Source organism: Chamaea fasciata, unplaced genomic scaffold, assembly GCF_029207755.1.
Source record: "Chamaea fasciata isolate MVZ Bird 193981 ecotype frontalis unplaced genomic scaffold, bChaFas1.0.hap1 SCAF_8, whole genome shotgun sequence".
NCBI classification, from domain to species: Eukaryota; Metazoa; Chordata; class Aves; order Passeriformes; family Sylviidae; genus Chamaea; species Chamaea fasciata.
This window is the reverse complement of record NW_027094093.1, coordinates 33,979,362-33,991,321: the sequence shown is the minus strand read 5'-3', so window position 1 is coordinate 33,991,321 and position 11,960 is coordinate 33,979,362. Positions and strand designations below refer to the sequence as shown.

Genomic DNA, 11,960 nt, shown 5'->3' with positions numbered 1-11,960 from the left:
GGCTTCTCTCCTGGAAATTCTGGCATTAATGACACATTGAGCCCTCTCCAAGAGAGGGGAATGAAAGAAAAGCGGGGGGGGGGGGGGGGGGGGGGGGGGGGGTGGAAAAAAAATTTGAAACAGGCAGGAGGGTTGATGGGTTTTCCTGCAAAGTTTAGGACTTCAAAAGTTAACTTGTAAGCAACTGCAGATGCATGGATAAAAGCTGTCTTGGACACTATGCAGCAGCCCTTTCCTTTCCATCAGCATCTCCAACTTGTTGCCTACCTCTGTTGGATTCCCTTGCTGACCATTAGAACTGACTCAGCGACATTAGGTAAGGATTTTGTGCTTTTTAATTACTCGATGGTCGTTTGGGGGATAGAGTTCGTGTGTATTTGAAACTGAGATGGTCTTGTTTATGTTTGCTTTTGAACGTGGGTTAGAGTGACAGAGGGCTATTATTAGAGAATCTCTGAAACAGGATGGAAGGTTAAAATAAACAACTAAAGTAATGAAGAAGGTCACAGTGAAAGCCAAGCACAATTTCAGCACATGATGTATATTGATCACTACAGGACATTCACTTTCCTTTGTCATGTTGTTTCTTTTTTGACAAAAAAAATATTAAAACCTCTGAAAATTCTTACTTCCTACTAGAAAAAAAAAGTGATTCAAGGCATATACATAACATTTTCCCATAAATGGAATAAATGAAACGATCCATAAAAGAAAAAAAAAGCCTTTAAAAAAACATTCTATTCCTCTAGGAAAGAATTATATACACCATATATCAGAGGAACATTATAGATTACTTAATTACACATATAATAATCATACACAGCTCTGCAGCCTCTGGCAATAAAAAGTTCTCGAGTAATTTCTCTACTACTGTACACATTAAATGTAAGTCTTGTTTCAGTCTAGCAGAGAGTTCGAAGGGGACATAGATTTTACATATGTGGCTTGTTTATACAGCTTTATTAATTGAACACAGAAATACACTGAGAATCATGTTAGGCATTATTCAGCTAGTGAAAACTGAGTTAATAAAAGAAACTGAGAAAAGCAAAGAGCGTAGTGCTGTGAGTGATTGTGGGTTCAGCTTTGGCAAACTGTGGAAGCACTCCCTCTTAAAGGAAATGTGTTGAAATGTTTTACAAAATTTAATTCTAGCAGAGTCCCTACTGCCTTAACAATGACTGTCAGCCAGCACTCATTAGCTCTATGAAGATAAAACAATTCAGAGCCCTCCTCGCTTGAATATCAAAGGGTCACCCAGAAAGTTTTGCAGGACTAAACACAAAGCAAATGACCTTATCGTCTTCATCTTCAAACAATGCCTTTAATTTCTGAAACCTTTTGAAGGGTTGCCAGTCTTATGGAGTGTAGCAGCTACTTATCTGATAGAGCAAGCTTTTCATCGGGGGAAACGACCTTTTAACTCCGAGTAACTAAGTAACTGTATTTGCCACTGTATTTTTCCTACTGCAGATAATGTATATGGACATACGTATTAAACTGGGAACACAAAAGAATTAAGTATTGTGCTGCCTCTGAGGTGATGCAGAAGGATTCATCAGGCTTGTTGTGGGTTTTCTTTGGGTTTTTTTTTTCATAGAGTGAACTTGAAGTAAGTGAAACTGCTCAAAAAAGTTTACATTCTGACAGATTGTGTTGTGACATTGCATGGATATTAACAGAGCCATATGCTGTTTACTTTTGTACTCTAGCAAACCTACTAATCCCATAAGAATTTAATGGTGAGTAAGAATGATCTGACCAAAGAGCTCTTTGCAGATGCTTTGTTAAAAGAGAGAAGATGAAAAAGTCACTTAAAGACCAAGAAAGAATTTCATCATCTTCTGCACTCTTATTTTAGGTAATGAAGCTCCCTGTGACTGAGGGAATTCTCAGTATTTGAGGTTTTTACATTATTTGCCATGACTGAGAAGCACAAAAATGTTACCAACAACACCTGCAGCTTCTTTCTATTACAGGACTAAGTAAAGCATCAGGGACAAAAGCAACTCAGTGAACCATAGATGTGGGAGAGCTGACACAACACAGAGCTCGTCAGACTTTTCTGAGATGAAATTCTGTAAATAAGTCAATCAAGAGAAAAAGACAATAGATTTTGTACAGTGGTATCTTACAGAAAAACATTTATCTTAAAATAGTTTCTTGTAACTTCACCAGCAAAAAGGAATTTCTTCCCATCCCCTCTGGAGCCTTCTCATAATGTACAACTGAGAACGTTTTAAATTTGGATATGAGTTTCCTGCAAAGGTACCCTTGAAGCTCCCCAAAATCCACGGGGGCTTCACTGCAAGGTGTTACATATGTAGTAAACTCAGATACAATTAATTGTTTGCAAGTTTGCTCCTGTGGGGTTCCCTCAACGCTGAAACACATAAGGAAAAATCTGAGTGTATCCAGAGGTGAAGAAAGAAAAAGGAGAGGATGGTGTCAGGGGAAGGTGAGGTGCCTACAGCCAGCATGAAAGCTGATGTGTTTTCCAGCGACCCAAGTGGTCTAATTTGATTTAAGACAGTAAATGGAAATAGTCTAGAATAGCAAAAATCACTCAGTACCTCTTGCAATTATATGAGCCCTGGTCTTGCTTTCTACGGAAGAGTGAAATGAAAATCAGAGTATCTAATTTGCTTTGTGTTCTACCCACAAGCAACCCATGACTTCCCTGTGAGCTTCTGCTGTAAAACCTGAGTGCCATGGACTATCCATCCTGAAAACAAAAACCTCCTGGAGCTGGAGAAAGCATTTCCCCATGAGCATTTCAAAAGGAACTAATCCAACTATTTAGGGCTTTTCCCACCTGCTTCAAGTGTCTGCCACAGATGGGAAACTCTCCCATCCCTTGGTCAGGCTCAGACATCCCACACAGGTCTCCAGTAACACCCTGCAGCCCCAGGGCTTCTTCCACTCTCAGGGTCGCTGAGCAAAGAGGGGTGTGACCACCCCAGGGAATCCCCAGGATCTGGAATCCCAGGCCTGGAAGCAGCTTACAGGGATCAAGCTCTCAGGCCATGACTGGGTTTGGTCAGACCATTTCCCATGGAAATAACGCTGGGATTAAGCCGGCTCCGTGGCTTTGCTCTGTGGAAAGCAGAGCAGACATTTGCAAACAAACAATAACTCACTGAAGGTTTTGCTGTGGAAATAGAGCCAAGACCATGCCACAGAAAGAGCAGCAGCTCCTAAAGGGAGAGGAACAACCCTTACAGTACGTTGCTCTCCCAACATTATTTTTAGTCATCAAAAGTCATTTACAGGTTAATATTTTATTTTCCTCCTATTAAATTTTGTCAGTATCAAGTACCACTTCGGCCTCACTGTCTGCAATTATCATGGAGTCCCAGAACAGTTTGGGTTGGAAGGAACCTTAAGGATCACCTCATTCCAACTCTCCTGCCATGGGCAGGGTTGCCTACCACCCACTGGCCCAAATTAAGCCAGTTTGTATGCTATAAACTAAGATTGAAATCTGAATTTATCTGATTGCCTGCTGTCAAAGGGAAGCGGGGGCTGTACAATGATTTCTGCTTGCTGATAACTTTTTTGTTCCACTCCTTTTTACTTGAAGGACAAAGGTTGTGCCACTTCAGGGGAAGTTCATTTATTAATCTTAACTCTTTAAAATCTTGACTCACATAAGGAAGGCAAAATTGACCACTGCTGCAGTTGAGGGGTGAGGGAACCTCTGTCACCTTTGTTTTTTGACTCTCCTGAGCTGTAATGGTATTTCACTATTGGATTTTAGGACATTGAAATTTTCAGGGAAATAATTTTTTGCTCACCCGTTTGCCTTTTAATCCTCTGACGAAAATTAACGATTGTTTGATTAATTCAAAGTTTATAGAGGCTTAAAGATATGTTTGGTGTGAGAGGGCTGCCCTTCAGCTGCATCTCCCAAGGATTTGTCTATTTCCCTTGTCCTGCCAGATGTGTGAGCTGTTCAAACCCTTTAACAGCTATTTACTGCTCTGCACTGCGCTAAAATCGAGAATCAATTTATTAGACACCGCTCATAACAGTGTAGGACATTCATGGCCAAAATGTTTCCTTTAATGGTCCAGTTCCTCAAAGTTATTTTGTCTCTGAATGCCAAACCTGAGGAAGTATTGTGCACATCCAGCTCCCCTGGCAATCGATAGGAACTGTGAGGAGACGAGACAAATCAGCGTTTCCTCCTGACCTGACAAGACAGATGGCTGAGGAGGGGGAGCATCATCACTCTGCCTCACTGATGGCATGGGGACAGTGAAGTGGCTCAAGGTCACAAGGAAAAATCCTTTGGTGAGGCCTCAGGAGTCACAGCCCAGCCCCATCAGCTCTGGCACGGCTCAGAACTAGCACAAAAGCCAAATTGGAGGGCAATAAAAACCCCTCAGCCTCTTGCCATCTTCCCTCTAAAGTCTGAAATTAAATGGTCACACACAAACTCAAGAGGACGCAAATGATTTCTGGTGGGTTTTAGTCTGCTTAATATGTTTTAGGTGGCCAGTACTAGAAATTCCCCTCAAATTCCCTTTGTTTTCAATGAGAAATCATCCATTTACCTTCCAAAATGCTTCCAAACCTTCCATTTACCTTTCAAAAGAAATAAGTTCTTCATCATACAAATATAGAAGGAGAGCAGAAGGAAAAGTTAAACCTGAATTAGCTTCATTAGAGACAGAATTTCTGTTCCAATTGCTCCTACTTCTTCCTAGACCACTTCTGTAGCCTATTAAAATAATTCAGGTTTTGGAAATGGCTCTTTCTTTCAGATACATGTCCTCCCTTTTTTTTTTTTTTTTTTTTTTTTTTTTTTTTTTTTTTTTTTTTTTGCGGTAGGCTTGCTGCCTCAAAAAGCTGGGAACACTGTGGAAGTACCATTTTGCTGATTTTTCATTGAGTTTGAACTGCACTTCTTTGGATTGTTTGCTGGGAAAAGTCCTCAAGGTGGCCAGATTGCTGATTTTGTCTAAAATTTTGTTTCCCTGGAAGATTTCTACTGACTTTTTTACTACTTACTACCTGGATGAAGTGTCTTGTCACCTAACAGACAGAAGTTTAGTGCTGGACATTGCCAGTCCACTGCAGAAATGGATATTGCCTTTAACAGGGTTTGCAGCACATTGCTTGTTTAATGATTTTTAAGATTTTTTTCAAAGTAGTATATTTTACCTTCAGTTATGACCTTTATTAATGTCACTGTGGCAGCTACATTATGTGTATTGCCTCAGGTAGAGATTATTTATGGTGAAATCTGAAAAAAACGAGGGTTAGATTGAAGAATATTTTTATCTGCCTTTGAAGCAGCAATAAAACCATGTGTTAGTGCATGCAATTGTTTGTACAGCTTTTCTGGGAAGAGTTTTGTACATTAAGTTCTTAGGAGATTTACTTAATGAGAGCATATACTCATTTGCTTCTTTCTGACACATCTTATTTTGATTATTCTGACGTCTATTACTTTGATTGCTGTGTTCACACTGCGTGGCATCCACGGGGAGTCGCGAGGGAATATTCTACACATTGAAAGGGAAAAAATAATTGATTGCCTAATATAGCTGAGGGATTGTAGTAGCCTGCTCTGCTCCTTTTGCTGGTTTTATATTAATTCATCGATTGAGAAGAAGTTTGCTTATTCCCCCTTTTTTTTTTTTTTCTACACAGCAGCTTCCAAACGCTGGATAGCAAATTATCTGCCTACCACAATAATGTAATGCATCTCCTGTGGTAGCTGAAGTGTTTTACAACTCAACTGTCCCTTGGCAGCTTTGTGTGCTGTTTCAGTAAATGCCCCCTCCTGCAGTATTTCCTAATCATTTCAGTAGCCACTGCACTTCCCCCAAACTGGTGGGTACCCCAAATTTTCCTCCTCCTCACGCTAATAAGAAGAGGCATAACATCCTCCAGCTTTACTTTCTCTCCATGTTTTTAAATGGCTGATCGATCTATGTTCAATTTGTCTCAGAAGGCAAAATTTTATGGAACAAAAATAAATCTAGAAGATGATACAAAGACAAGAAGGTTCTCAGAAGCTCCTGAATAGCTCCTTAATGAGTTTAATGGTAAATATGAAAAATTACTTGGGATCTGAGCTGGACAACTCCTTTACAGAAAGGAGTCTGTCTTATGTCAGCATTTTCTTCCTTCTCATCTCCATTAGAAATTGTATTTTGCTGATGTTTGACCATCATGAAAACTTTTCATGGAATTCTATCTCACTGGTTTCCTGCAGGTCTATATGAAGAGCAAAGGAAGGTAAAATTCAGACAGTGGCTTATTTAACACCTAAGCTAATATTTTGTTATTCATAACTTAATAGTTAAAAATTTCTTTAGAAATTAGCATTATTAGACTTCACTGCATCCATCAGCTGTGTTATTTGTTGGTCTGGTCTAGGTACCAGAACAGACCAATTCACAAACATGATTCAGAGATTAAAGTAATCTTCTTTTCCCCTTTCCTCCAATTATTTACTTTATAATCAACCATGGGCTTGCCATAAAATTAGTTGTCTGTGACTCAGCCTCCCTCAACCCCACACCACAGATACTTTGACTCACTCAGGCTACCTTATCATCAGCTCTGTTCTTTTCTTAATGGACTAAAGGAAAAAAAAAATATAAAAATTCCCAGAGCCATTTGCTCTGGTTTTCTATTAGATGTTAAGATTAAAGCTAGCAACAAAGACATGAAGAGGATGAAATCTAATTAATTCCTTGGTTTTCTTTTGCAAGAAATAGAAGGAAAATGAAGAGAAGGCTATTTCCTACCCCACTGTACCTGCAACTCCTACTTCAAATGCTAAAACACATGGAAATTTGATTTTCTGAATGTGTATAAAGAAGAATGAAGGTCAAAGAAATCTATCCTTTTAGCTAGCCCAAAATCATCCCAGAATTTTTTTTTGCATCCACCAGAGTCTTGTGAATGCCAGACACCCACATTCCACAACCTTCCTGAAGCACCTGGGCTTCTTTCCTCCCGTATTATCCTTTAAAAGTCTCACTCAAACCCTCCAGTTTCAGATAACTGTCAGTCTTTTGCCAGGTTTGGCTCTTCCAATTGATCATGCAGCAGAAATTCTCTGGGAAAGCTGGAGCACCTCACGGCATTCCCAGTCTGGAGCAAGGATGCCTTTGGCTCACTCTCCCCTCCCTGCATGTGGGTACGTGCTCAGGGGGAGGATGGGCTGTGCCATCACCTGTGGGCTCAGCATCTGCCCACACAGGGCTCGTTTGTGCCCCTCAGCACAGCTCAGAGGAAGCTTTGCCATTCCCTTAAGGGGTCACAGCCAAAGACCAGGAGCATGTGGAAGTTCTCAGTCTTGGATGTGGAAGGCTGAGGTTTGGCTCAGTTCCTGTCCCTGGTGTGTGCAGGCATGAGGCTCGAAAGTACTTTTGATGTACTTCAGGACAGCTGGATTGGGGCTGCAGGCCATCCCAGCACAAACCATGCATCTCCCAGAGGAATTTTACAACTCTTTTCTCCTCTTGACATGATTGCTGCCTCACAGTACAAACAGCTCTGACATAAATCATAAATCTACTGCCCACCCCAGACCCTCGCTGCTTCTTTGTGTTTCCCCAATAACTGAGATCTTAATCATGAAAATCCCCCACAGTTATTCCTGCTGCTTCCTAACGTCTACCCACAAAGATTTTGTGTTGTTTGCTATTACCTCTGCTCTGCATGGGTGTGGAGACACTTCCTCTCATTAATACACCTCTGACAATGTTTTTCATCTGCACTTTCCAAACAACTTCATCTTCTGTCTCAGATCTGAGCTTGCAGCTTTCCCCCTGAGAATACCAAGCACCCCCATCAGGTGCTGGAAGGATGTGCGGGGACCTGGAGAGCTGTGCTGGGTCAGCCCCACACTGCTCCCAAGGACTCAGAAACACTCACAAGGGCAAAAAAACTGTGTGGGAAGAAGGCAGAAGCTTCTTCACCACTCAGAAAATCTGAAGGCGGAGACCCTAAATACCGGTATATATGATGATTAGGTGGAAAACAATCAGGCTCTGGGAACAAAATATCTTGGGTTTGTGATAGCAGCAGGTTTTATTTTTTTAAGACCCTTACCAGACAACTTTATGTTGTTTTCAATGGGGCTAAACTGAGTATGAAACTGAAACACCGCAGTCCTGCAAAAGGTGGCACAGGAAACCTAAGCACAGGAAACCTCCCTTTGGCCACCACAGTTATCCCTGCTTCATGCAATTATCACAGCAATCAGTGCTGCAGAAGTGCTGCGAGAAAAATTGTGGCCACAAAAAATAAACCTCCCAAATCCACCCATTAAGGGGGGGATTTTGCCTCTGACTTCCTTCATTGCTGTTATAGCCAGCCCAGCTCCTCACTGTGCTTATCTGCATAACAGCTCACAGGCTCTATGACTTCCCAAAGGTGTCCTACTTCAGCATGAGCAACCACTGCTGATCCACACAGAAAGGTTTTCTTCTGTCTGATTGCTTCCACAACTGCAAACAAAGATTTTAATACTTTTCCACTGAGACATAACCAGGAAAAGCCCAAAGTGTTAACTGATGGTCTGATATTTTGTTAATGGCTACTGACAGGAAAGATGTTGTGTTTTAGGATCCAGGAACTGGATCAATCTCTCCTGTCACAGACAGGTGCCCTCAGAAGTGCTCCATCGATTATGCCAGAGAGAATATCTTATCTGAACTGATTCCCTTTCTATTAGTAATTAAATACATCTTGAAATGAGGGCTTTGGTGTCAGCCTCCCAAGTGTTCAGTAAACGTATAAATGGCTGTGATGGACAGCAGCTTCGATCATTCTATGGCATAATATATATATGCTATTTATAAAAAATAATAATAAAGCAGTTCCAGCACAGTTAGATGAGTAGATAGACTAGTCATCAATTGATCAATACATGTGATTTTGGTCAAAACCTTATGCCCAAGTACATGAGCCTTCAAATTCTTCCCTTCCTAACATAGAACCTACATCAACAACAAAATTTGCATCCAAAATTCTGTGAAAAGTTTCATTAACAACATGTAAAATAAACAACACTTAAAAACAACACTTAGACAAGCTCTAACCAAAGCATACTTTTTTTTTTTTTTAGAAGAATGAAGAAGCTGAATAAAAGGGGCAGTAAATTTCAATATTAATAATGACATTTGTCTGTGAGTCCCCAGCAATGCAGAAAGGAGTGATTTATGTTCATTCTTGCTTGGGAAGCAATGCTTTAACACACCAATTTTTAACTACTTTTTTTAATCAAAGGTCCTTTTCTGCCTAAAGAAAGCCATGGAGTATTCCTGCATCCCCTATTGTTTTATGCTTAAGGGAAGGCATAAGGCAACCAGATATTTTGCATACAGAAAAAGGGATAAAGTGAACCAAATTTCTACTTTACAAAGAGCATCATTTTGGTTAAGGCTCAGGATTCCTGAATTTGGGAGGTTCTGGGAGGGTCCTGGAGCTGGGGCAGCAGGTACTCACTGGCACACAGCCGACAGGGATATATTGGAGCAAATTCTGTGTGAAGGGCTGGGGGCTCTCGGGTTATTTGTGACATGAGCTGAAATCTGATATCTTAAGAGCCCTCATAACTTAAATAATATTTCAGCCTATAAGATATGCTTGGGAACACCCATTCTCTAATATCAGAGGCTCTGAGCAAGGGACTGGCAATATATTCCCTGCATACAGAGTGGGCAGCTGTGGATTACAGAGGCTGTTCTTGATCTTGCTCTTTATTCATATCCAATAACTCCTTCAAGGCCAGGAGCTTATTCCTGCTCTTTAAAGCCACCTTCATTTCCTAAAGTGTTGCCTAGCACTAAAGTGCTCTGTTAAGCTGCTGCCATGTTTTTCCATTCTGGTAGAAATTATTGTTCTATATAGTTTGATTTTAAGAGTGCCTTCTGGCATCCATTTGGGGAAAAGGCACTACATAAAAGCAAAATCAATACAAGGGACAGTTATATTTCCTGAGCTTTTTCATTAGCTGTAAAATACATACATTGGAGAAGAGAGGAGGAAAGAATGTCATTTCTACCCAAACTGGAGGGGGACAAGACAAAACGTGGGAGAACTTGCATAAATGTTCACTGATGGGAGCACAGACCGTGCGCCTCTGCTGGGCACAAGCAGATCTCTGTTCTCAGCACATCCAAACACCCCTACAGACACTGGCCTCTCCTATGAAAGGCAGCAAGCCATTGGAAAAATGCAGAAAGAGATGTATTTAAAAAAAATTGATGTCTTGACTTGTTATTATTTTTGTTAAAGCCAAATTAACCGTTGGCTGAATATTCAAAGGTAAACTTTGCCTTTGTTCTGCACTAAGAATTTGGCTTGGCATCATTTTATTGTTCTTTTCTTCATTCTTTCTCAAATCCCCCCTGAACTCCACCCACGTTACCTTTGCTCTTTTCTCCCAAAACATCCTGAAATATTCATCTTTCTACCTGAGCAGACTGTCCTTGGATAAAGTCCTCATCACCTCATGTGATATATTTTCTAACATTTGCAAGCAAAGATCTGGAACAAGTTCTGTAAATCTGTAATCTGTATTTCTATAATTTTCAACCTAAAGATACTGCAGGAAGTTTTTTTATCAGAATAAAATCACTGCTGCTTCGTTAAAGCCCAGCTGAAACATTAAAATTCAGACTGATAAATTAGCCAGTATTCTGACACAGGTTACCAAACCAGAAAGGCAAACATCTTATTTTAGCTTGCAGTAAAATTTCAAATCACAGTGTCTATTCAGTATCAGCATGCAAATACGGGAGTGAGGAATTGCACACAAGCCTATTTTTCCCCTCTTTTTTTTTTTTTTAATACAGGCCTTCTATAATGGCATTTTCATTAGCAGGAAATACCTGTTGTCTGTAGAAAAATAATTTGTCTTGCTTTTTGAAAACTAAATTACCCTCTCTAAAAGATTAGCTGAAAACCACTGTGTAAATTCATAAGCATTCCAGGTTAAATAACAAAGTTTTGCTTCTTTCTGGTGACCCCTAGTGATGCATTTTGTGAGAGAGTTCATGAGTAAACCCGACACGTTATTTATTCCTGAAACTCAGATAAGGCATCTGGAAGATTTTATCTGTGTGATTTTGCCACAAGCCCATAATTCAGGGAACTGGAAAATAAAGGCCCAGAAAAGTTATCAGTGTGTGATTGTTGATCTGAAACCCAAGTGGGGCTGTGGAGGAACGTGAACAGGCAGTGACAGACAGCACTGAGCAGCACAACAGCATTTGTGGGACTAAAATCAGTCTCTTGGGTTTGCCACGTTCATGATGTGCTTATCATCGACGAGTTTTACACAGCTCTCCCCATATTTGCTTCATGATCTCAGTGTGGTTATTTAAAGCAGCTCCCATTCTCTTTTGGCTCCTCTCAGGGCTCTCAGTGAGGTAAGATCATGAAGCAAACAAGAATTGGGCAGCAAAATCCGCGAAAAAGCAGCCATTGAGTAGAATTTCATTTTTATATTCACAAACAGAGATCAAGACTTATTTCAAACCCGTTTCATGAGGGTTTGCATCAGAAGGATGCCTCTCTCCCTGTTTTCCCAGCCATTCCATCCCATGGCTGTGAGGCAGAGCTGGTTGGACACATCAATCCAGCATGAGAGGAGCTCCTTGCTGTGCTCCTCCTGCTGCTGCATTCCAGGGAAGGGCTGGACTGGGAGAGCCTCCAGCCAGCCCTGCCTGCTCCTGCAGCCTCACACCGTGGCCCACACAAAGAAATCCACATGCCGGAGTCATTCTGCCCAAGCCAAGGCTCTTGAGAGGAGCTTTAGCAGAAGGTTTTGGTGCTGTTGTGCCTCCCATCCCTGTCTAGGGGCTCTGCTGCCTTCCTGCCCTGCCCAGAGCCTGCCTCATGCCACCTTCTGCCCTCCAGCTCCTGCTCAGTCTTTTCCTTGGACCTTTTGTCTCTCCCAGAACCTTGTTCCAGGGGAAAAGGGT

At 41.1% G+C, this 11,960-nt stretch overlaps 1 protein-coding gene across 1 annotated transcript in view; it reads left to right on the top strand.

Annotated features, from left to right (window-relative positions):
* Positions 1–219: 219 nt before the first annotated feature.
* Positions 220–11,960, top strand: part of LOC136293576 (von Willebrand factor D and EGF domain-containing protein-like) — a 164,539-nt gene continuing 152,798 nt past the window's right edge. The window contains exon 1 of the mRNA XM_066190542.1: positions 220–316. Coding sequence (XP_066046639.1) covers positions 220–316 — 97 coding nt within the window. The remainder of the gene's footprint in view (positions 317–11,960) is intronic.